Source organism: Neoarius graeffei, chromosome 4 (assembly GCF_027579695.1).
Source record: "Neoarius graeffei isolate fNeoGra1 chromosome 4, fNeoGra1.pri, whole genome shotgun sequence".
NCBI lineage: Eukaryota > Metazoa > Chordata > Actinopteri > Siluriformes > Ariidae > Neoarius > Neoarius graeffei.
The window spans coordinates 56,441,842-56,467,027 of NC_083572.1; the positions used below are offsets into that span (position 1 = coordinate 56,441,842).

The following is a 25,186-nucleotide window of genomic DNA, read 5'->3' on the forward strand; positions in this document are numbered from 1 at the left end:
ATCCCCCGCTGGCCGAAAGGCCCGGAGGGGGATTATGTCGTGGCGATGTCTGTCCGTCCCGGGAAGGGTGCTCACCTTCTGAAATCAACTCCTCTCACAATTTTTGGAGGAATTTCACAAAACCTGACAGGATTCTTTGTTACGTCGGTAATACGCATATTGCAATTTCATTCAATTCCATCGCATTTTACCAGAGTTATGGCCCTTGATTACTGAACTTGTACTTTGACAATTTCATGAGGGTGTATTAAGCACTTATAGCATAGATATATAGTCGCCAGCGTGGGATATTGTGCTCTCAGAGCACTCTTTTTCTTTTTCCTATACTGTAATTTTATGACCATTCATGACTCTGTACACTGACTTCAGTGGAATTATAGTCGTGTCCAGAATTATTGGCGAGTTATGTGTAGGAAGTGATTTTGAGATGAAACAACAGTCGTTACAGTTTTATTTCAACATCTCAAATCAATTAGTTAAATATTTTCACATGTGATACCTGCCAGTCTTTCTGGAGTTACCTAATAAACAAATGAAAATAAAATAAGCTTATTAATGTAGTGTTGCCTTCTCTCCTCTTGCCATGTTCAGGGAAGCGTGGACAGCAGTCATTCTTTGGCTAAGAGTCACAGCCGCAATAATAGTGGCATCAGTAATTCTAGTGCAGGCAGCTCTGAGGCCACAACTCCAGACAGCGAGAGACCTGCCCAGGCCCTACTGCGAGACTATGGTAAGTCCAGAGGGACACTCGGTGCTGATGCATTCTAGAAAAAGAAAATTTGTCTGCTATTGTCACAGGAAAACAGTTTGGTTTTTTTTTTTCTTCAGACAAATGAAGATTTAGCGTTTAAAAATGTGTCTAGCATAAGCAATTTCCCATTAAATGTCTGTCTGTCTGTTGCCCTAGTTTCATCCAAGTTTGTCTGTCTATTGCAAGCTAAATAAATTGCTCTGTGGTTTTTCTCAAGGCATGTTGTCATCATAGACTGCATGGTGCCAACATGTTTGGTCATTATTTAAATGCTCCATGTAGGAAGATTGATTAAACCTCAAAACCAGGATTTCCAAGATTACAAAAAAAAAGCTAATACGCAACAGTGTGATATACAACTTTCGTTTTTGGTGTTTGTTTAGATCAGGGCTTTTCAAAGTGTGGGGTGCGCCTCCCCTAGGGGGCGCCAGAGTTCTTCAGGGGGGGTGCAACGTGAGGAAAAATAAACCAGAATAAGTTACTATTGCGGACATTTAGCGAACTTCAGCTAGCCTTTACCAGAGACAAAATGGATCGATTTTTAGTACCTAAAGCTACAGTGAGTGAGGAGACAGAGTCTGGACCAAGCAAAAAAAGAAGGAAGTATGACCACGATTATTTAAAGTTTGGATTTTCATGGACTGGATCTGAAGATGCTCCACTGCCACAGTGTGTTGTCTGCCAAGAGGTGCTAGCTAACGATGCTATGAGATGTTTTAAAAAGCACAGATGTTTAAAATGTGTAAAAAAGAGGTTTTAAAAAGCACAGATATTTATAATGTGTAAAAAAGAGGTTTTAAAAAGCACATGTTTAAAATGTGTAAAAAAAAAGAGGTTTTAAAAAGCACAGATGTTTAAAATGTGTAAAAAAATGTTTTAAAAAAGCACGTTTAAAATGTGTAAAAAAGAGGTTTTAAAAAGCAGATGTTAAAAATGTGTAAAAAAGAGGTTTTAAAAAGCACAGATATTTAAAATGTGTAAAAAAGAGGTTTTAAAAAAGCACAGATGTTTAAAATGTGTAAAAAAAAAAGATGTTTTAAAAAAGCAGATGTTTAAAATGTGTAAAAAAAAGAGCTTTTAAAAAGCACAGATATTTAAAATGTGTAAAAAGGTTTTTAAAAAGCACAGATGTTTTAAAATGTGTAAAAAAAGATGTTTTAAAAAGCACAGATATTTTAAAATGTGTGAAAAAGAGGTTTTTAAAAAGCACATGTTTAAAATGTGTAAAAGAAAAAAATAATGTGTACAACAACCATTTTTTTGAAATACGAGTGGAACATTAAGTATAGCAAAAACAAAAATTGTAGGGGGGCGCTGTTGTTTATTTGCTCTCTGAGGGGGGGCTGACTCTCCCACACTTTGAAAACCCCTGGTTTAGATGCATGGTTTTAGAATTGATTGTATGCACTGAGATTTTTTTTTTTTTTTGTGAAAGAAAAAAAATTTTTTTTTTTTAATTATTATTTTTTATTTTTTTTTTTAAATTAGTGCAGCAGCAGTGCAAGTTAAAATGCATGCATACATGTTCATGTGCATTTGTGTTAGTGTGTTCGACATTACTCTCCTTGTTCCATGTGGCTGCTGGCTGCGCGTCAGTGCTTTGCTTTGCTTGGCTTGGCTTGGCTTGTGTGTGTGTGTGTGACTAACCCGCTCTCTGTGGCATGCTGTGTGTTATATCCCAGCTCTCCACACAGACACGGCAGCCGGCCTGCTGATCCGCAGCATCCACCTGGTCACCCAGAGACTCAACTCGCAGTGGAGGCCTGACATGAGCATCTCACTTGCTGCTCTGGAGCTGCTTGCTGGCCTCGCAAAGGTACATACAGTCCTATATGGAATATGATTGATGTATAGAAAAACTGAAATTGTTTGAGGAAGGTGAGATTTCTTATTGAAGATGAACAATGATGGAAAGAGGTGCATTAGTACAGTATAGGGCTATCTTTTTTTTTTTTTTCCGTTTCCGGTTGAGAGTACGTCGTGCGTGTTCTGGCTGCCGCTTCTCACCAGAGCTTTTTTTATTTTATTTTATTTTTCTATTTTCATTTATTTTTTTTATTTTTTTCTGTGTTTGTGTAGTTTGATGTTTGTGTTTTTGTCCGCCGGTTGTGGTGTAGCTCCAGACCCAGTTTTGGGTGTCGGTTCCCTCCAGGCCTTGGTTCCTTGTGGGTGATGCCTGCGCTCCCAGCTGTGGACTGCAGTGAGCCTGTTGCTCATTTTACACCGTGGTTGTCCAGTGCTCTGTGCTTTAGTGCTTGGCGTGATGTTCTGAGCGATGTTGCTCGGTGGTGTCGCAATGGCTGTGCAGGCGGTTTGGGACACACCAGCGCTCTGCGTGGCGGAGCTTCTCTGCTCGCTTTGTGGATCCATGGCGTGGTGTTCTGAGCGATGTTGCTGATGGCGTCACGGCGGCGGTGCTGGAGATGTGGGACTCGTTTTCATGCGCCTTTTGGTGGGACTGTGGCTGCTACACCACGGGAATTACATCCTGACCCCTACTCGGTGGACTTTTTACTTTTTTTTATTTTTATTATTATTTTTATTTATTTATTTTTTTTCTTTGTCTGTAATTGTAAAGCATCCTTGGGTTTCTTGAAAGGCTCTATATAAATTTAACATTATTATTATTATTATTATTATTATTATTATTATTATCTGATTAGCTTTTATTTGCTTCAGCCTCGAGACAAGTGGGTGAGGGTTTTTTTTTTTTCCCCCTTTTTTATGGCCCGAGCACCGTTCGGTGCGAAGACGCTATTTTTCGAAGGATAATTCTTCTTATTATTTTCCTGTCGTGCTTAGGTTTTTTTGAGGCATTTCCCATGCATGAAAACTCATGAAATTTGATACACACATCAGTCATTGTAACTGCTTCTCAGCCACAGACGTTTGGCCCCGAGCGTGGCCCAGGGACTTCATAGCGCCCCCTAATGTCATGGAGTCCTTGGATTTGGCATATAGTTTCAGCTACGCATACCAAATTCGGTACGTATGTAGTTCGTCCCAAGACGAACAACTTTCGTACATACCTTGCATTAGCCACGCCCAACAGGAAGTGAGGTAATTGGGCTTATATGCGTTTGGACACATGGGCATTTTAATGTACGCCTCCGAGACGGTTCATCAGATTCATGTCAAACTTGGCAAACATGATGCCAAGATATTGCTGATGTTGAATTGCGAGGGATTTTTGATATGTTGTAATATGTTGAAATGGCAATGTTATGAATTTTAATACTCACCACATAAACAGGAAATGTGTCATGAAGTCATAATACAGTTAATGTTTTGGCTGAAACCTTTCAGGTTATTAGAGAATGTGATTATTATGCCATCTAGACGCCCAATATGCCTGTCTGATATAACGCCACCAACTGGCCAAGGAAAGAATAGGGTTTTGAATATGTGTGTTTTGACACATGATGAATTTTAACATGCTCCTCCTAGACGGTTCATGAGATTCGTGTGAAATTTGTTATACGTGATGCCAAGATGTCGCTGATATTAAATTGCGAAGGGATTTTTGAGAGCTTGTAATTTTGTTGAAGTGGCCTTATGATTTTAATATCTTGCCACATAAACAGGAAACGTGTCAGAAAGCCACAGTGCATTGACTGTATGGTCGGACACTTCTTACTTCAATAGATATTATGATAACCTGATGCCCAATGGGCCTGCCTGTTATAGCACTGGCCAAGCAGGAAATGTGCCAGAAATTGGCAATGCCTTAACTGATTGATCTGACACTTTACAAAATATTGTGTATTATGATTGTGATGATATTCACATGTGTAATTCAGATGCCTAGCACAGCGCCACCATCTGGCCAAGCAGGAAATGGGGAAAAAATGTTCAATTCATTGATGGATTGATCTGAAACTTTACAAAATATTGGATATCGTGATTCTGATGATATTGACACGTCTAAATCACATGCCTAGCAGGAAATGTGCCAAAAATTTTCAATGCTTTGACGGATTGATCTATGACATGCCTGACATAGCGCCACCAACACACTCCCACCCATATACATGCACGCACACACACTCGTATACATACACACACACACACACACACACACACACACACACACACACACACACACACACACACACACACACAGTTGCAATCATATACACGCACATGAATACTCACGAGAATGGGTGACGTATACAATTCTGTGCACACACAGTCATGCATATTTATGCATACACACTCAAGTATGCACTCACATGCACACGCAACATCTGAGCTCTCTCTCATATACACACACAGTTGCAATCATATATACACACACACATGAACACTCACGAGAATGGGTGACGTATACAATTCTGTGCGCGCACACACACACACACACACACACACACACACACACACACACACACACACACACACACAGTCAGTCATATGCATATTTATGCATACACACACACACAAGTATGCACTCACATGTACACGCAACATCTCAGCTCTCTCTCACTCACTCACTCACTCACTCACTCACTCTCTCACTCACACACACACACAGTTGCAATCATACACACACATGAATACTCACGAGAATGTGTGACGTAAACAATTCTGTGCACACACACACTCAGTCAGTCATATGCATATTTATGCATACACACACACTTTCTCAAGTATGCACACGCAACATCTGAGCACACTCTCTCTCTCTCTCGCTCTCTCTCTCACACACACACACACACGCACACACACTTTCCCTCTGACAAACAGACACACACACTGCAGACACAGGAAAGCTAAGATGACTTAAAATTAGTGTGAGATAGAGATAAGGAGGAGACACGTATAGTTTTTTGTACATATATAAATGTACATTTTCACACCACAGAAACACACACACACACACACACACACACACACACACACACACAGTCTTTGTCTGTCTATCTCTCATCCATCAAGCAGTCATGGCATTTGCAACATGTACGTCACCTTTGAACGTTTGATGAATATATGACGTGACTGTTTTGTTGGGTAGCGGAATGTCCTGGGTTGCAGAATCACACGTGCGAGGGCCCGTCAAGGCTGCTAGCGGCTTTAATTGTTTTTTTTTTTTAATAAATAATGAGGGTTTGGCAGATCATAAGCCTCGGCACTGCAGATGATCTGTCTTATTCCTTTCTTAATTAAGACTTCCTTCTGCTCTTGGCTTCAATGCAGAGGGCTTGCTAAGAAGTGGAGCTCTCCAAGGTGATGAAACGCAGATGTTCAATGTTCAGTTAAGCAGGTCATGCCAGCAGATTTCTCATCCAGCACAACAACTTGTAGACCGTTAATCTCTCACTGAAAATGTGAGCGAAAGCTAATCTTTTGATTGAAGAAAGTTTGCTCTCAGGAAGTAAAACCCCTTATCAAAAGGGATTTATTTATTTATTTATTTATTTATGTATTTGAAAAGGGTAGGTGTTACAATTTTGGCAGATATATATATATATATATATATATATATATATATATATATATATATATAAACTGAATGTAACCAAAGTATATTGGCATTTATATTTTATTTAAAGTTTCGCTGAGTGTTTAGGAACCCGTGACTTCCTGTTTCACTGTGGTAGAAATATGAGGTGACTCAGCGGGCAATTTAATCATAGACCAACATATGGAAGATTATGGTGATTATGTTAGGGTGATTAATTTAAATGTTTAAAACAATCAGAGCTGTTATGAACTTACTTGGAGGAAGACGAGTATATTTTACCCCCATGCACTGAGGAAGACTGTTAGAGAGGCAAAAAAATGTTTCAAAGGAATGTGATTTGGAGATTTGCAGAAGATAGCAGCAATTTGGGGCAACCAGTGAATGAATTAATTTAAAAAAAAAAAGCTGAGCTGCTGGTGATGGTCATTGTAGCCTGCATGATATTGTCTAGCCCAGGGGTTCTCAACCTTTTCTACTGTAAGGCCCACCTATTCATACTTTTTAACGAGTTGGGGCCCATTAAAAAAATATTTTGGTTCATCTATTCTATTAGAATCCTAATAATCGACTTAATGGGATGCATCATCACTCCCTGTTACAGATGGGAGCCCAGGAATTAAACAAATGCAATAAAAACAAACTCTCTTTAATTGTAGGTATTTTATTTAAAACTGTATGGATGTACCAGAAGCCAACATAAAACCATGCATACAGGACATTCTCAGTCAAAAGGGATTAATGATCCAAAAGTGGAGTCTGGACAATTAACACAAGAACTTATTGCCATGTTTGTGTTCAGCAAACAAGCAAGTTATTCACACCAAGAAGTACACTCAAAAGATGTAGATATAGAAACCACTCAGTGGGATAGATCCTTACACGCTAACAAAGGAGGATTTTTCCTACGAATTGGAAAATTATCCATCCATTGATGTCCCCGAGGGCGGCACGGTGGTGTAGTGGTTAGCGCTGTCACCTCACAGCAAGAAGGTCCGGGTTCGAGCCCCGTGGCCGGCGAGGGCCTTTCTGTGCGGAGTTTGCATGTTCTCCCCGTGTCCGCGTGGGTTTCCTCCGGGTGCTCCGGTTTCCCCCACAGTCCAAAGACATGCAGGTTAGGTTAACTGGTGACTCTAAATTGACCGTAGGTGTGAATGTGAGTGTGAATGGTTGTCTGTGTCTATGTGTCAGCCCTGTGATGACCTGGCGACTTGTCCAGGGTGTACCCCGCCTTTCGCCCATAGTCAGCTGGGATAGGCTCCAGCTTGCCTGCGACCCTGTAGAAGGATAAAGCGGCTAGAGATGATGATGAGATGATTTCCCCGACATCTCAGACTACCTGGTGCTGCAGACTTCGTTCTACACAGACAAACGGATGAAAACCTGGAAGAGCATGGAGACGTAGAACTTTTTACACGTGGCTGGGTTAAAGATCTGGGGATCAGGACACGACAAGATAGACGGCGGTAGATGGATCTAAGTGCAGGAAGAGTGTTTGTTTATTAGCAGGCGTGATATTTTGTTAAAACGAAAGCAAAACAAAGCAGAATCATAAAGCAGAGTATTTAAACAGCATTGTAAACATGGCTAGAAACAAACGTGACGGTGATAATGGTGCTTCTTAAAGCCTCTGTGAAAACAGTGTCCGTATCTGCACGTCCGAAGTTGTGCTCAAATCCGTATCAGGTGTTTTCCATAACGATCGGGTCCCAAGCGTGTGCACAACGCGCTCCATGAGCGCGCGTGGCCACTCAAGCTGCGCCAGATTCAAGTCCCCAAAGGCGTGACAGTCAAGTGTTCACCTGCCGTGTGACCACAACTTTTAACTCACCTGTATATCACCATGCATCGCCACCAAAATGCCTCATTTTCATCGATAACCCATCGCAAAGCATCGTGAGCTGTAGTGTGACCGTAGCTTAATGAGGCTGATGTGACGTCAGATGCAACCCAGCAATTGTACCGTATTACGAGTAAAAATTAGCTTCAACGAGAAACCCTGGTCTAGCCTACAGTGCTTTTGTGTCTTATATGAAATTAGCCTGCTTGGACAAATCTTGCTGGGTTTAAATAGAATAATATATTGAAAGGAAATAAGCGCCTTCCTTCTGTAGGTTCAGCATACCTTGCTGGAGGGCCTGCTGCTGCTGTGGATAACGACACATCAGTGGTCTGAATGGAGATGAGAGGATGGCAGTTGAATAAAATCATGTGGCTAATGAGGACTCCTCTCATGATAGTTATATGTTGCAGTATTTTCATAATTGCATAGCTAGCCTTATTTAATTGATTAGCTAGGAGAACCTGAAGAGCAGAAATGATCTAAATTGAGCAACTCCAGAATCGTCTGAGAGTAAACAGGGTCACCAGTTGAGTGCTAGGGAACTGTGGAGACAACTCCTTTTCAAGAGTTAATCACCCTTCGTTTATTTCAACACCACCACTTCCTCATTGTCGCAGAACATAATCACCCCAAAGGTATATGGGGAAACTTTCTGACCAGTAGACTGACCTCTGGTGGCGCATGCTGCGCATTACATCACATCACATCACCTCAAAACCAGGGGCATGTTTAGCCTATTTTTGGGGGTGCTCAAGCACCCCCAAAAACGAGCTCAGCACCCTCAAAAACACTGCTTTTGGACGTAATTTTCAGAAATAAGTGCCCTTGCGCACTGCGCAATGAATGTGTGTGTGCTCTTGAATTCACCTGTTACGTGATAGTTCTATGACCAGTAAAATACCTCTCCTCCTTGCGTCCCCTCTGATTGGGTTGCCTGTCCGCGCGAGTGCTTGCTACGACATGGTGTTTTTTTTTAACTGGATTCCATGCCGATGAGGAGCTCGAAGTAGCACCTGAGTATTACTGGCACAGCGAGATGTGAAGGTACGGACTGGAGTTACAATTGTTAAACACAACACAATAATATGCATAATGCAATATTGATGTTCCCTGGTCTATGAACAGAATGATAAAAACGACATTTATCATCCATATCGAGATACTTTTGTGCAGAGCTGTACAAGTGCTACGGTGCTAGACCACCGTGTGTTAGCCTCCAACATTACAAATGCAGTAGTAGGTCTTGTTTAGTTAAAAATATAACGTAAATATTTGTGTCAGTGGTTGTAAATGTGTAGATATCATAGTTTATTGGGTCAGCTTCTGTTAAAACATTGCATAAGTCTTGTCTAGTCTAGTCTTGTTGTCTAAGTCTAGTCTAAATGCGGAATAAACGTGGAAACACTGTCGTTCAAGCCAGGTGCCTCTGTCAGCTCTGGGGGCTAAGCACCCCCAAAGATCAGATGCTAGAATCGCCCCTGCTCAAAACAGTATCTCTGTATCGGTTGAATAGAAAGAGGATAGTCCATATTTTTGATGGTAGTGAAAATCATACCTTCGGGATTTCTAAATATCTATCTGTTGTTATAATAATAATGATAATACGTTAAATTTATATAGCGCCTTTCAAAAAACCCAAGGACGCTTTACAATTATAGACAAGGAAAGGAGAAAAAAAAAAAGATAATTAAAAATAAATAAATAAATAAATAAATAAATAAGAAAAAAGTCCACTGAGTCGGGGTCAGGATGTAATTCCCGTGGTGTAGCAGCCACAGTCCCACCAAAAGGCACACGAAAACAAGTCCCACATCTCCAGCACCGCCGCTGTGACGCCGTCAGCAACATCGCTCGAACACCACGCCATGGATCCACAAAGCGAGCAGAGAAGCTCCGCCACGCAGAGCGCTGGTGTGTCCCAAACCGCCTGCACAGCTGCCGCGACACCACCGAGCAACATCGCTCGGAACATCACGCCAAGCGTTAAAGCGCAGAGCGCTGGACAACCACGATGTAAAATGAGCAACGAGCTCACTGCAGTCCACAGCTGGGAACGCAGGCATCACCCACGGCGAACCAAGGCCTGGAGGGAACCGACACCCAAAACTGGGTCCGAAGCTACACCACAACCGGCGGACAAAATACTCAAACATCAAACTACACAAACACACAGAAAAAAAAATAGAAAAAGAAATAAAATAAAAAAGCTCTGGTGAGAAGCGGCAGCCAGAACGCGCACGACGTACTCTCAACCGAAAACGGAAACGGAAAAAAAACTCCTTTTTATACTGTGTTACTCTGATACCATCCAAAGCTAGTAGCATAACGTACTAAAAACAGTTTACAATAATGGGAACAACTGTGTCTTCAGGCGTTATTTACTTTACGTTATATTATGCGGCATTTAGCAGACACTTTTATCCAGAGCGACATACAAGAAGTGCTGAAGTTCTAGCCAAGAAAGTTCTAGCGCTAAATGGAACAAGTGACAGAATAACACTTAGTGTAAAATTCTGGTGACGTAACAATCGGCAAACAGCCAAGGAAAGGAGGGGCCAGGCAACCAGTAGCAGTGGAGTGTAGGGTCAGATCAGTCTCTGGATATATGCTTTACCTGACCCCTTGACTGCCTGGGAAGCTAGCACCAACGTCTTAAATTTGATGCAAGCTGCAACAGGCAGCGAGCAGAGGGATAGCACGGGAGGAACGAGGGAGGTTGTACACCAGGTGGGCTGCAGTGTTCTGTATGACCTGGTGGTAGCTCCTGGAAAGCCAGCAAAGAGAGAGTTGCAATAGTCGAAGCAGGACCGGATCGGTGCTTGGACCAGGAGCTGAGTAGAGTAGGTGGTGAGGAAGGGGCAGATCTTCTGAATGTTGTAAAGAAATCTGCACGTCCAGGTCACTGCAACGATGTTCACCAAACACCATCTGTAGGTTCTTCGCGCTGGGTGAAGGTGACCTAGAGATGTCCCCAGGGAGATGACGAAGTCCAGGGGTGCAGAGGATGGAGTAGGAATGTAGTTCTTAAAACTGTTTTCTTTCATTAGGTCAAGGCAAGTGTGGAGTCTTCGGACCGGAAACGAGCTGTGAGTTCAGTTTGTAGTTACATTGTTTACCAGTGCAGTCGACCTGCTCCACACCACTCCAGAGACCTACACTCCATGATCGTCGCTGCCTTCCAGTGCCTCTGCGTATGGCTCACCGAGCATCCTGACATGCTCAATGAAAAGGTACGTAGTCGTCGTAAGGCAATAGAAGATTATATGTAATGAGTCTCGTATGCATGTATGTTCTTTCTCTATATGTTGAGTTTGTGGCTCTTGCTCTTTGTCTTTCAGGACTGCTTGATAGAAGTGTTGGAGATTGTTGAACTGGGCATCTCAGGTAGCAAATCCAAGATGGGCGAACAGGAAGTGAGGTATAAGGGTGACAAAGAACATAATCCTGCCTCCATGAGGGTCAAGGACGCAGCCGAAGCTACATTGTCATGGTGAGTTGTTATAGTGACTCCAAATAATGTGAGGGTGGGGTGAAAAAAAAAAAGAAGAAAAAAGACCTGTCATTTGAGGTAGTTTGCAGATATAGAATGGAAAGATTACTGAATACGGTGTTATAAGAGGTGAAGGTATTGCAAGTTAAACCTATTTTAGTTTGACATGTCGATCATTGCTGTGTTTTCTCTTCAAGTATAATGCAGGTGCTAGGGGCATTCCCATCTCCAAGTGGCCCTGCCTCCACCTGCAGTCTGCTGAATGAGGAGACGCTGATTAAATACTCCAGGCTGACGTCCACGTCTCACAGTAACTTTAGATACTTCGTCCTTGACAATTCGGTCATCCTGGCCATGCTCGAACAGTCCCTTGGCAACGAACAGAGTGAGTTACTGGTATTTTAGAATGGAAGTTTAAATAAAACACACACACACATCATCTCATATGTTTGGTGCACCAAGAGAATTTCCTTGTATATCCATCTAATAAAATGTATTCATCTGAATTTAAAGAATCCAAATACTCATCTAAAGTTTAAGCAGTGTAAGTCCCCAGTATTTCCACAGATTTCCATACATTGAAAGTACCCGGTATTTCCTACACTGGGGTTTTGGGACATTAAAGATCTTAAGATAAGATAAACTTTACAGTTGTGGTCAGAAGTTTATATACAGTGACATGAATGTCATCTTGGATATGAATGTCATGGCAATATTTGGGCTTTCAGTAATTTCTTTGAACTGTTCTTTTTCTGTTGCAGAATGATTGTACAGCATACGTCTTTAATTTAAAAAAGACTAGAATTTGGTGCACAAGTTTTAATTTTCTTTGGGTTTTCTGAAATCAACACAGGGTCAAAATTATACATACAGGGTCAAATTTACATACGCTCACTTAGATTATTAATTCAGAGGTGCTGAAACTTCCAAAATGTCTTTTATCTTGCCAAGGCCGAGGTCTCTTAACTTTTTGTTAGTGATCATGATTGACTACAGCTGCTAGCTTCTCTTTGCTATCATAAAAAGGGTTTGTTTACAGCACTCATTGGATTGACCAACACAGAGTAAAGTGGGAAAGTCCAAGGAGCTCAGTGCAGATCTGAGAGAGAGGATCACAGATATACACAACTCAGGAATGTCTCTTGGAGCCAATTTCTAAACAACTGCAAATTCCAAGATCAGTTCAAACAATTGTACGCAAATTGTGAGGTGTTGTCATTTTGCCAAGCCACTTTGCTTCAAGAAAACCCAAACTGTCACCCTCGGCTGAAAGGGAATTGGTTTGGATGGTCAGGAACAACCTGGGAACCACCATGGCACAGCCCTGCCATGAACTGGAAGCTGATGGATCACTGTCTACAGTTCAGTGAGTTTTATATCACCATGGACTAAGAGGCTGCTATCCAGGAAATAACCCCCTGTTTCAAAATTCACACCTTCAAGCTTAACTAAAGTTTAAAGCTGACCACACGGACAAAGAAAAAGCCTTCTGGAGGATAGCTGTATGGTCAGATGAGACAAAGATTGAGTTGTTTGGCCACAATGACCACCATGTACAGAGGGACACTGTACCAGCTGGTGGTGGTGGTAGGATCATCATGCTCTGGGGCTGTTTTGCTGACAGTGAAACTGGTTCATTGCACAAAGTGGATGGAATAATGAAGGAGGAGGACTACCTCAGAATTTTTCAGCATAAACCATCAGAAACTTGAACATGATTGGGAGTTACAACAGGACAATGAACCCAAACACGCATCAGAGCTGGTTGTGGAGGATAAAGCAGGCTAGCATTAAGCTTAAAACAAGCCCTGACTTCAACCCTATTGAAAATATATGGACCGTGCTTATAAGTCGAGTCCATTCCAAGAAAAAAAAAAAGAAATTTAATTGAACTCGACCAATTCTACCATGAAGAGTCATGAAATATCCAACCAGAATTCTGCCAGAAGCTTGTCCATGGTAAACAAAAATTTGTTCAAGGTGAGTCTTGTGAAGAGACATTTTACCCAAATATTAGGTGTGCTGTATGTATATTTTTGACCCCGTATGTATAATTTTGACCCTGTGTTGATTTCAGAAAACTCAAATTAAAACTTGTGCACCAAATTCTAGAGTTGTTTTTTTTTATTAAAGATGTATACTGTACAATCCTTCTCCAACAGAAAAAGAACAGTTCAAAGACATTACTGAAAGCCTGAATATTGCTATGACATTCATATCCAAGATGACATTCATGTCACTGTATGTAAACTTCTAACCACAACTGTACATGTTCCAGCAGCTCACAGATAGGAGTCAGGCGTAGACAGTAACAAAAAAAAAAACAAAAAAACCCTAGAGTGCAATAAAAGTAGATTAAAAAAAGGTAAAAGCACAGGCCATGTATGTAATGTACACAACAAAATAAGAAAGGAACTTTAAGAATATTACTTCACCTGAAGTAGCAATATTGCACTAATAAAATACTGGCAGCTGAAATAGAAATAGATATGTTGTTTACCAGCTGGGAGGTCCGTATGGTGAAATACCGTGATCGAGGTCTTGAAAGTACTGAGCGAGGCCCTCTGGGTCGAAGTCAGTATTTAAGGCTGAGGTCACGGTATTTAACCATACGGACCGACCTTAAGCTGATAATTTTTTTTTCTTTACCAAATTCTAACAGAAAACGAGAGCGCCCGAAAGGGAAAACTGAGCCGAGCCGCCATTTTGAATCCTCATTCACAGCTGTAATGCAAATGGCTTCCTCCTCGGTATACAAGTGCACTTCCATGGCAGGAAAAACTACATTTTGCCGCCTATGTAGTCCCCTATTTATACAAATAGGAGTCATTCAGGATTCAGCCATGTTTTTGCTCGGCGTTAGCAACAGTTACAGGTTTTTAGCTTTCTCCTGAAATGTTTTCTTTTATTTCTTCTTCCTCAGGGTAGTAAAACTCGCTTTCGCTGTGAACACTGTCGTTAGCGCTACCCATGCTGTAAAATTAATGCTATTTTACTGAGAAATGCTGGCAAAAATTTATAAGATTTTTGATAAAAATCTTATAAATAAATCTTATTTTTAAAAAAAGATAAATGTCGACAAAAATTGCTACTGTGTTTTGTTGTTGTGAACGAGCGAGTCGCCAGAGGTCCGTATCCGGGGTCTGTAACTGGAGTCCTTATCGTAGGATACGGACCTGCTCGCCAGCCAATCAGAGTGCAGGATTTGATGGAAACTGGACTGCGAAAAAAATCTTGCACTAGGTAGTGAATGTCATTGCACAGCATAACATACCTAACGAGGATGGAATGTGTGTGTAAAGTAACCAATAAATTACCAAAAAAAACCGCAACAAAACCACAGGCTGTGGACATAATTGTACATAATTATGAGAGTGAGACATGAATAAGAAAATACTTGCAAATGAAAAGGATATTGTACCAAGTAGTAGTAATATTGCACAGCATAAGTAGATGATGGTGATGAGATGAGGGGATAGTGACTGAGAAACAGTGCTACATTACACCAGGCTGTCGTTGAAAAGTCTGGCAGCAGTTGGGATGAAAGACCTACAGTAGCATTCCTTCTTGCTCCGTGGGTGCAGCTGTCTGCTGCTGAAGGAGCTGCTCAGAGCACCAACAGGCTCGTGTACGGGGTGAGAAGTGTTGTCCATGATTGATGTTGGCTTAACTAACATCCTCCTCTCACACACCACCTCAATGGATTTCAGAAGGCAGGACAGGACAGAGCTGGCCCTTTTCACCAGCTTGTTAAGCCTTTTCCTGTCTCTGAGCTTCTACATCCCCAACAGGCCACGGCGAAGAAGATAGCGGACGCTACCACAGTCAGTCTTGAAGTGCCTTCTTGTGAAATCTTATTGAGCATTCTTTTTTGTGAAAAACACTGTTCACCATAGCTCAGACTTATTTATTTTAAGCATGATCGTGTGCAATGTTCACTCAACACTCATTTGCGATTTAGACAAGCATCACTCATCTGCCCATTTAGGCAAACGGGGCATTTTCTGGACGTGTTTGTGTGTCTCATTTTCCAGACCCCTGTCCATCTGTCACAATGCTGGTTCGAGGCATGTGTGGTCGCCATGCCTGGACAATGCAACTGTTCCACCAGCCTCGAGGAGCCAGGGCCAATCAGAAGGTAAGCTATAGCAAAAATGCACTATCAATGTAATGTGAGAGTTTGTGTCCATAAACACCACATTGCAGTCGACGTATCTAGTACCAATAATAATAATAATAATAATTTGTTGGCTATTTTTCCCATATTGTACAGCAGGTGTTTGTTCCAGAGGGTCGGCCAACCCCCAAAAACGACGTCGGGATTCGCTTTAACGTCAAACACAGGCCGTTCCCAGAAGAGGTGGACAAGATTCCGTTTGTCAAAGCTGACCTGAGCATTCCAGACCTTCACGATATAGTCGATAAGGAGGTGAGAGAGGTCTTCTTGGCGGATTGGAAGATGTTTAGTATGCATTGGTATTTCTATCAAGTAAGGTAAACAAGACAGGAAAGAGGTGCAATCTGTTTCACCGACAGGAGTCGTTAATATCATGTACTGCAGCCTGGAAGCACTCCGATACTTTTGTGAGTTTGAACTTGTATCTGTCGGTATGTGGGTCACGGTCACAATTCAGCATACTGACTCAACACATGGTGATCTTTTTGTGCACCAGTTAACATTTTTAATGATACTTGCACGAGTTTTTGTTTTGCTGTTATTTTGGGGACACTGATGACGCAAACGACGAGAAACTTTTTTGCATTTTCAGTAAAATAAGAACTTGGTTTGTTAGAACACAGCAGTGTAGTACTTATTATTTGGTCACGATAATGTTTGCATTAATTAAACAAGTTCGTAGGTGTCGGGATTTTTTTCTGCCTTTAGGCCCAAAAATGTGCTTGCATTTGTTTCGTACTACATACAACCCTAATTCCAAAAAAAGTTGCAATGCTGTGTAAAATGTAAATAAAACAGAATGCAATTATTTTCAAATCCTTTATGACCCATATTCAGTTGAATACAAGGCAAGATATTTAATGTTCAAACTGATGAACTTTTTTGTAAATATCGACCATTCTGACTTTGATGCCTGGAGCAAGTTCCAGAACTGTTGGGACGGGCAACAAAAGACTGGGAAAGTTGTGTAATGCTCAAAAAACACTTGCTTGGAACATTCTACAGGTAAGCGGGTTAACTGGTAAGTGGAAACGCTCAGGCATTCACAAGCAAGGACGGGACGAGGTTTACCACTTTGTGAAACAACGCGTGGGCAAATAGTCCAACATTTCTCGAAGTACAATTGCGAAGAATTTACGGATTTCACCATCTTTTGATCTGTAATATCAAAAGATTCAGAGAAATCTCTGCACATAAGGGGCAAGGATAAAAACCAACACTGAACGCCCATGACCTGCAGTCCCTCAGGAGGCACTGCATTTAAAAAGTCAAGTCAGTTTATTTTATTTGTATAGTGCTTTTAACAATAAACATTGTTGCAACGCATCTTTTCAGAAAAATAAAGATTTTAAACATATGAACTCATAAACTTAGCCCTAATGAGTAAGCCCGAGGCAACAGTAGCAAAGAAAAGCTTACTGAGACGACATGAGGGAGAACCCTTGAGAGGAACCAGACTCAAAAGGGAACCCATCCTCATTTGGGTGATAACCGATAGCATGACTGTAAATAAGTCGCTTCTATAAGTGTGTCCTGTATGGTCAGAAAGTATAATTGTGTTACCAGGAAATTCAGCATGAAGTCTGTTTTGTTGAAGTTATCAACTGTTCATTGATGGAGACTTGAATGCAAAACGGTTCATGACAACTGCAGTCCTAAAGTTATCAGGACAATTGTTGTGCTAAGCCATAGTAGCAAAACTGTAAGTGTCCAGAGCCGCCTTCGAAGCGTGTTTTTAGACTGTCTATATGGGGCCATCCTCCAGAGGAGTGAAGCAATGAGAATCTCAGCCAGAAGTAGAGCATCAGGATGGATCAGGCAGGTCTGAAGAGCAGGAGAGGCAAGCCTTACTGGTATCTCAAGATTGACCTGTGTAACTCGACGGAGAGTGAGAGAAGAACACAGACTTTTGGGTCTGCCTGTTGTCACCTCACGGTTAAGAGCAGTGTACGTTGTGCACTGAGTGCAAGCAGGGACTCTGGCAAGACTAGCTATGACCGCATAACTAAAAGGGTGAGCCAGAAGGTAGCACAGACATGATGGCACCCTGGAACGCAAAGCGGCCATCACTCCACCATCAGCAAACCTGAGTGAATAGGGGAGACAGCATCCATACTTCCCAGTTTACCAAAACACTCTATGCCAGAGAACCCTCCAGATCAACTCCTGTACCGAATAAAACTGACATTGATTGTATGAAGGATATCACCACAAGGGCACAGGAACACTCCAGGAAAACATTCTCGGTAAAAGCCACATATGAACAACATCCAGAAACACCACTGAATTCTCTGGGCCCGAGCTCATTTGAGATGGACTGCCACAAAGTGGAAAAGTGACCTGACGAGTCCACATTTCAAACTGTTTTTGAAAATCATGGACATTGTGACCTCTGGGCTAAAGAGGAAAAGGACCATCCAGATTGTTTCCAACACTAAGTTCAAAAGCCTGCATCTGTGACGGTATAGGGGGCGTGTGTTAGTGCCCATGGCACGGGCAACTTGCACATCTGTGAAGGCTCCATTAATGCCGAAAGGTACATACAGGTTTTCGAGCAACACATGTTGCCATCCAGACGACATGTTTCTCAAGAATGTCCCTGCTTCTTCCAGCAAGACCAAGACAAGCCACATTTTTCACATGTTAGAACAGCATGGCTTCATAGTAAGAGTGTAGGTGTTAAACTGGCCTGCTTGCCTCCCAGGATGTGTGGCACGTTATGAAGTTCAAAATACGGTACGACATTCAAGATTTCAGACTGTTGAGCAACTGAAGTCCTATATCAAGCAAGAATGGCAAGGAACCTCACATTCAAAAATTTCAATAATTAGTGTCCTCAGTTCCCAAACGCTTACTGGGTGTTGTTAAAAAAGACAAGGTGATGTGACCAGTGGTAAACATGCCCCTGTCCCAACATTTTTGGAATGTGTTCCAGGCATCAAATTCAGAATGAGTGTATGCATGTTTACAAAAAAAAAAAACAAGTTTATTAGTTTGAACACCTAAATATATTGTCTTTTGTATTGTATTCCATTGAATATGGGTTGAAAAGGATTTGCAACTCATTGCATTCTGTTTTTAATTTACATTTTACACAGCATCCTAACTTTTTTGGAATCTGGGTTGTAGTTTTTGGTGATAACTGTCAAAGCCGCCATTATTTACCTCTTATGTTTGTTTGTTTATTTAAGAGGTGGACAGGTTAACATTCTGTTATTCAAATCTCATGTATGCTATCATGCTCCTGCTTTATTATTCCATGTAGTGATACTTTCATGTGTACTTGTGTACAGTGCCTTGAAAAAGTATTCATACCCCTTGAACTTTTTCACATTTTTCCACCTTACAACCACAAACTTCAAAGTTTTTTATTGAGATTTTATGTGATAGCCCAACACAGAGTAGCACATAATTGTGAAGTGAAACGAAAATGATAAATGGTCTTCAAAATTTTAAACAAATACAAATCTGAAAAATGTGGTGTGCATTAGTATTCAGCCCCCCTGCGTCAATACTTTGTAGAGCCACCTTTTTCTGCAATTACAGCTGCAAGTCTTTTGTGGTGTCTCTACCAGCTTTGCACATCGAGACACTGAAATTTTTGCCCATTCTTCTTTGCAAAATAGCTCAAGCTCAGCCAGATTGGATGGAGAGTGTCTGTGAACAGCAATTTTCAAGTCTTGCCACAGATGCTCAATGGGATTTAGGCCTGGACTTCGACTGGGCCATTCTAATACATGAATAGTCTTTGATCTAAACCATTCCATTGTAGCTCTGGCTGTATGTTTAGGGTCATTGTCTTGCTGGAAGGTGAATCTCCTTCCCAGTCTCAAGTCTTTTGCAGCCTCCAACAGGTTTTCTTCCAGGATTGCCCTGTATTTAGCTCCATCCATCTTCCCATCAACTCTGACCAGCTTCCCTGTCCCTGCTGAAGAAAAGCATCCCCATAGCATGATGCTGCCACCACCATGTTTCACAGTGGGGATGGTGTGTGCAGGGTGATGAGCAGTGTTAGTTTTCCGCCACACATAGCGCTTTGCATTTAGGCCAAAAAGTTCAACTTCGGTCTCATCTGACCAAAGCACCTTCTTCCACATGTTTGCTGTGTCCCCTACATGGCTTCTTATGCCTGTCTTTCAACAATGGTTTTCTTCTTGCCACTCTTCCAAAAAGGCCAGATTTGTGGAGTGTACGACTTATAGTTGTCCTGTGCACAGATTCTCCCACCTGAGCTGTGGATTTCTGCAGCTCCTCCAGAGTGATCATGGGCCTCTTGGCTGCTTCTCTGACCAGTGCTCTCCTTACTCGCTCTGTCAGTTTAGGTGGACGGCCATGTCTTGGTAGGTTTGCAGTTGTGCCATACTTTTTCCATTTTTGAATGATGGATTGAACAGTGCTTCTTGAGATGTTCAGAGCTTGGGATATTTTTTTTATAACCTAACCCTGCTTTAAACTTCTCCAGAACTTTATCCCTGACCTGTCTGGTGAGTTCTTTGGTCTTCATGATGCTGTTTGTTCTTCAGTGTTCTCTAACAAACCACTGAGGCCTTCACAGAACAAGTGTATTTATGCTGAGAGTAAATTACACACAGTAGGACTCTATTAACTAATTAGATGACTTCTGAAGGCAATTGATTGCACTGGATTGTATTTAGAGGTATCAGAGGACAGGGGGCTGAATACTAATGCACACCACATTTTTCAGGTTTTTATTTGTTTAAAATTTTGAAGACTATTTATCATTTTCATTTCACTTCACAATTATGTGCTGCTCTGTGTTGGTCCATCACATAAAATCTCAATAAAAAACTTTTAAGTTGGTGATTGTAAGGTGGAAAAATGTGAAAAAGTTCAAGGGGTATGAATACTTTTGCAAGGCACTGTATATAATATGGAGGGATGGAGATTATAACAGTGATGGCGTGTATGTGGCAACTCATCCTGGTGTGTGTGTGTGTGTGTGTCAGCTGGAACAGCAGCACGATAAGCTGCGTGGTGTGATGGTAAAGCAGATAGATTATGAGACCGGTCTGGAGCACTACACAGAGGAGCTGTGGAGGAATAAACCTTTCCCCGACCCGCTTACTGACTGCAGACCTCCCCCTCCAGCGCAGGAGTTCCAAACTGCTCGCCTCTTTCTCTCACATTTTGGCTTCCTGTCACTAGAGGCACTCAAGGTAATCGAAGATGGCAGTCCTTCTTAACTACAGATATTATTTGAGGAGGACTGTCTCATTTGTACGTCACCGTGTCCCATCATTTATGCCTTGTAATGTGTTCCTTACAGTACCAATCAAAAGTTTGGACACGCCTTCTAATTCAATGTTTTTATTAATTAAGACACTTCATGTCAAAGTAACGACGGATGTCGTTTCTCTTTACTTACTTAAGCGGTTCTTGATATAATATGGGTTACTACACTTGTGGAATAGGGCTATTTACTGTTTTTTTTTTTGTTTTTGTTTTTTTAATTTACTGTTTGATCTCAAACACATTAAGAAGGCAAGAAATTGCACTAATTAACTGACGAGGCACAACTGTTAATTGAAAAGCATTCCAGGTGATTACCTCATGAAGCTGGTGAAGATAACGCCAATAGATGACTTGCAACCACGTGATCAAAATGTGCTACGTCATGAGTGTCCGCCATGATGGTGGATAGACAACGCAACTAGGACAGCAGCCACTGAAAGCGTGTCTGTAAACAATGCTGAATTTTCTCAGTATTACCACGATTTGAACGGTCGAGCGAAGATTTGATACAAAGAGAAGAGAGATATGTGTGGTTTTGATCCGTATTTTAAAAAAGTGAGATTTTTCTGAAGACGTTTCTACTGGCCATCGAGTCCCCGGATACCGCGTTCTATCTGGTTCGGCTGCCGAAGAATCAAGTCCGACCTTGGACGAAGCAGGCCGTTTTCTGAGTGGGTTCCCAGTCTGGATTGTTTCTATCATATAATTTTGCTAGCGCTCCTAGAAGCGAAATGGTAATACACGTGTTAAAATTATAACAACGAGCGAGTGAACCATGACAAGAGAACGCTCGTTTTACAGCAAAATTCTAGCAACAGGAAATAAAATTCTTCCATGATATTATCGAGGAAGCTTTTGAATCTCCCCTGAGATAAAATGATCACTGCAAACATGAGCTGTTTTGGTTTTAGCCTCTGTTAGATCAGCCCTGCTGATGTTCTTCAGCCATGCTTGTCAACCCCCCGTACTAAACCTCAGAGTTTCCTCGCCCTCTTTCCGAATCGTGGACGGCATGCGAAAAAATGGGAACATGCCACGGTCACAAGTACTGTCGTGACCACAACCATATATAGCACAAAGATATATGGCATGGCTAAAAGAACGCTTAAAGCAGTGGAAAAACGAAGAGAGTTGCACACACGTCACTGTTTTGTATGGAATGTTGCTTGACCCCGCATTTGTATCTCCACCAGCATGGCCGACATCCGGGTTTCTGTTTTGCTTTGATGTTACTTGCAAGTCAAGGATAGTGTGCAAAGCATCAAGGTAAACACTATTCTTCTACTTTGAAGAATCTATACTAAGTAACTTTAAAAACGCACAATGGAATTCAACACGATATCACTTTAGATCCATGCATATATTTGAAATTTATGATATTGTATGTAATGCACACACATCTTGAAACATCAATAAAGGACATTTATTGTCAAACTCAAGAATTAATTCACAATAAAAAAATTCAAAGTGACAGTTGGTCCATGTTCGGACCGTCATGCTGGAGATTCTGGGTCTGTGTCGTCCAGGGGTCTCAGCAGCAGTGACTGAGGGTGTCAGGAATCTGTCACGGAGGTGAGCTAGCCTGATGTGCTGATCCTGAACTGGCGTCGTGACTCGAGGCTGACCAGGGCGTGGACGATCCCTGGTGCTCCCTGTCTGTCTGTAACGCTGACTCAAACGGGAAATGGTCGAATGATGAACACCGAAGTGCCGGGCGACCTCTGTCTGTGTACTTCCGGCACGCAACATCCCGATGGCCTGTTCACGTTGATTTTGGCTTAGGCGTGGCATCTTCAATAATGACAATTTTCCCATCATTTCCCCCGGGTATTTATAGGCAAGATTGTGTGTGTACAGTGTATGCAAAATTTGTTTGAAAATTAAAGCCTGTCCATGTCATTGACTACCCGAGTCATCTCATCTCATCTCATTATCTGTAGCCGCTTTATCCTGTTCTACAGGGTTGCAGGCAAGCTGGAGCCTATCCCAGCTGACTACGGGCGAAAGGCGGGGTACACCCTGGACAAGTCGCCAGGTCATCACAGGGCTGACATATAGACACAGACAACCATTCACACTCACATTCACACCTACGCTCAATTTAGAGTCACCAGTTAACCTAACCTGCATGTCTTTGGACTGTGGGGGAAACCGGAGCACCCGGAGGAAACCCACGCGGACACGGGGAGAACATGCAAACTCCGCACAGAAAGGCCCTCGCCGGCCACGGGGCTCGAACCCGGACCTTCTTGCTGTGAGGCGACAGCGCTAACCACTACACCACCGTGCCGCCCGTACCCGAGTCATATTGTACGTTATTGAGTACAACTCCCTTAAATTCTGATTTGAGCACAGATTTGGAACTTATTCGGGCGGAACGAAGTTATTTTTCCATTGTGATATATTTCTTTTCTTCTTGAGATAAACTCAGCACGAATTCAGCAAGTTTTATCAATGTGCGTTTTTAAAGTTACTTAGTGTAAAATATGAAACAGATTTTTCCTTTTTTTTCTCCACATAATTCCGTCAATGTTCCAGATGTTATTTCATAGTTTTGATGTTTTCAGTTTTGTTCGAGTCAAAATACAGAAAAAACTATGAAAGAGTAGGGGTGTCCAAACTTTTGACTGGTATGCGTCTATTTATTCGTCATTTATTTACTTATTTAATTACAAAGAAATTGATAGACACTAGGTATTTCTTGATCCTCCCCCCACCCCTTTTTTTTTTTTTTTTTTTTTTAAAACATTTTCTCAATACTCTCCATTGCCTTTTCCAGCTTTGGCCCAGTACTTAATTTTTAATGTTTATTCTGATTGGATTGTTGAATGCCATCATAGGAATTCTTAGTGAAGCTGTAACTGCTGCTACAGAAGGAGATAACATAAAGGATTCACTCAAAAACCTCAGTCTAGAGGATGCAGCGGATATAAAAAGTGTACACACCCCGTTAAAATGATGGGTTTTTCTGATGTAAAAAAAATGAGACCACAATAAATAATTTCAAAACTTTTCCTACCTTTAATGTGACCTATAACCTGTATAATTCAATTGAAAAACAAGCAAATCTGTAACGGGGGGGAAAAAATAAAAAACGTACAATAAGCTGGTTGCACAAGTGTGCACACCCTTAAACTAATACTTTGTTGAAGCACCTTTTGATTTAATTACAGCATTCAGTCTTTTTGGGTCGGAGTCGATCAGCCTGCCACATCTAGACTTGGCAATATTTGCCCACTCTTCCTTGCAAAAGCGCTCCAAATCTGTCAGATTGCGAGGGCATCTCTTATGCACAGCCCTCTTCAGGTCACCCCACACATTTTCAACTGGATTTAGGTCTGGGCTCTGGCTGGGCCGTTCCAAAACTTTTTAGGGGTCATTGCCATGCTGAAAGATGAAATTCCTCTTCATCTTCAGCTTTCTAACAGACACCTGAAGGTTTTGGGCCACAATTGACTGGTATTTAGAACTGTTCATAATTCCCTCCACCTTGACTAAAGCCCCTGTTCCAGCTGAAGAAAAACAACCCCAAAACATGATGCTGCCACCACCATGCTTCACCGTGGGGATGGGGTTCTTTTGGTGATGCGCAGTGTTGGTTTTGCGCCAAACATACCTTTTGGAATTGTGGCCAAAAAGTTCAACCTTGGTTTCATCAGACCATAACACATTTTCCCACATGCTTTTGGGAGAGTTGATGTATTTTTTTTGTAAAATTTAGCTTGGCCTGGGTGTTTTTCTTTGACCCTACCTCATAGTCCAGACATATGGAGAATACGGGAGATTGTTGTCACATGTAGTACACAACCAGTACTTGCTAGAAATTCCTGCAGCTCCTTCAGTGTTGCTGTAGGCCTCTCGGCAGCCTCCCTGACCAGTTTTCGTCTTGTCTTTTCATCAATTTTGGAGGGACGTCCAGTTCTCGGTAAAGTCACTGTTGTTCCGTATTTTCTCCACTTCTAGATGACGGTCTTCACTGTGCTCCATGGTATATCTAATGCCGTGGAAATGTTTTTGTCCCCTTCTCCTGACTGATACCTTTCAACAATGAGCTCCCTCTGATGCTTTGTAAGCTCTCTGTGAACCCTGGCTTTTGCTGGAGGATGCAACTGAGTAAATGTCTGAACTTTATTTGGGGTTAATCAGAGTCATTTTAACTGATGGCAGGTGTGAACCCAAAAAGACTGAATGCTGTAATTAAATCAAAAGGTGCT

At 41.7% G+C, this 25,186-nt stretch overlaps 1 protein-coding gene across 9 annotated transcripts in view; it reads left to right on the forward strand.

Moving 5' to 3' along the window:
• ralgapb (Ral GTPase activating protein non-catalytic subunit beta) overlaps positions 1–25,186 on the forward strand; it is a 137,748-nt gene that overhangs the window by 91,093 nt on the left and 21,469 nt on the right. For 4 of the 9 annotated variants that reach the window (XM_060919369.1, XM_060919374.1, XM_060919375.1 and 1 more), the window contains 8 exons: positions 592–730; positions 2,434–2,567; positions 11,100–11,282; positions 11,391–11,542; positions 11,740–11,927; positions 15,577–15,680; positions 15,816–15,971; positions 20,687–20,896. In XM_060919369.1, the coding sequence (XP_060775352.1) occupies positions 592–730; positions 2,434–2,567; positions 11,100–11,282; positions 11,391–11,542; positions 11,740–11,927; positions 15,577–15,680; positions 15,816–15,971; positions 20,687–20,896 (1,266 nt within the window). The remainder of the gene's footprint in view (positions 1–591; positions 731–2,433; positions 2,568–11,099; positions 11,283–11,390; positions 11,543–11,739; positions 11,928–15,576; positions 15,681–15,815; positions 15,972–20,686; positions 20,897–25,186) is intronic. The other 5 variants (XM_060919371.1, XM_060919378.1, XM_060919373.1 and 2 more) reach the window with 3 other exon arrangements.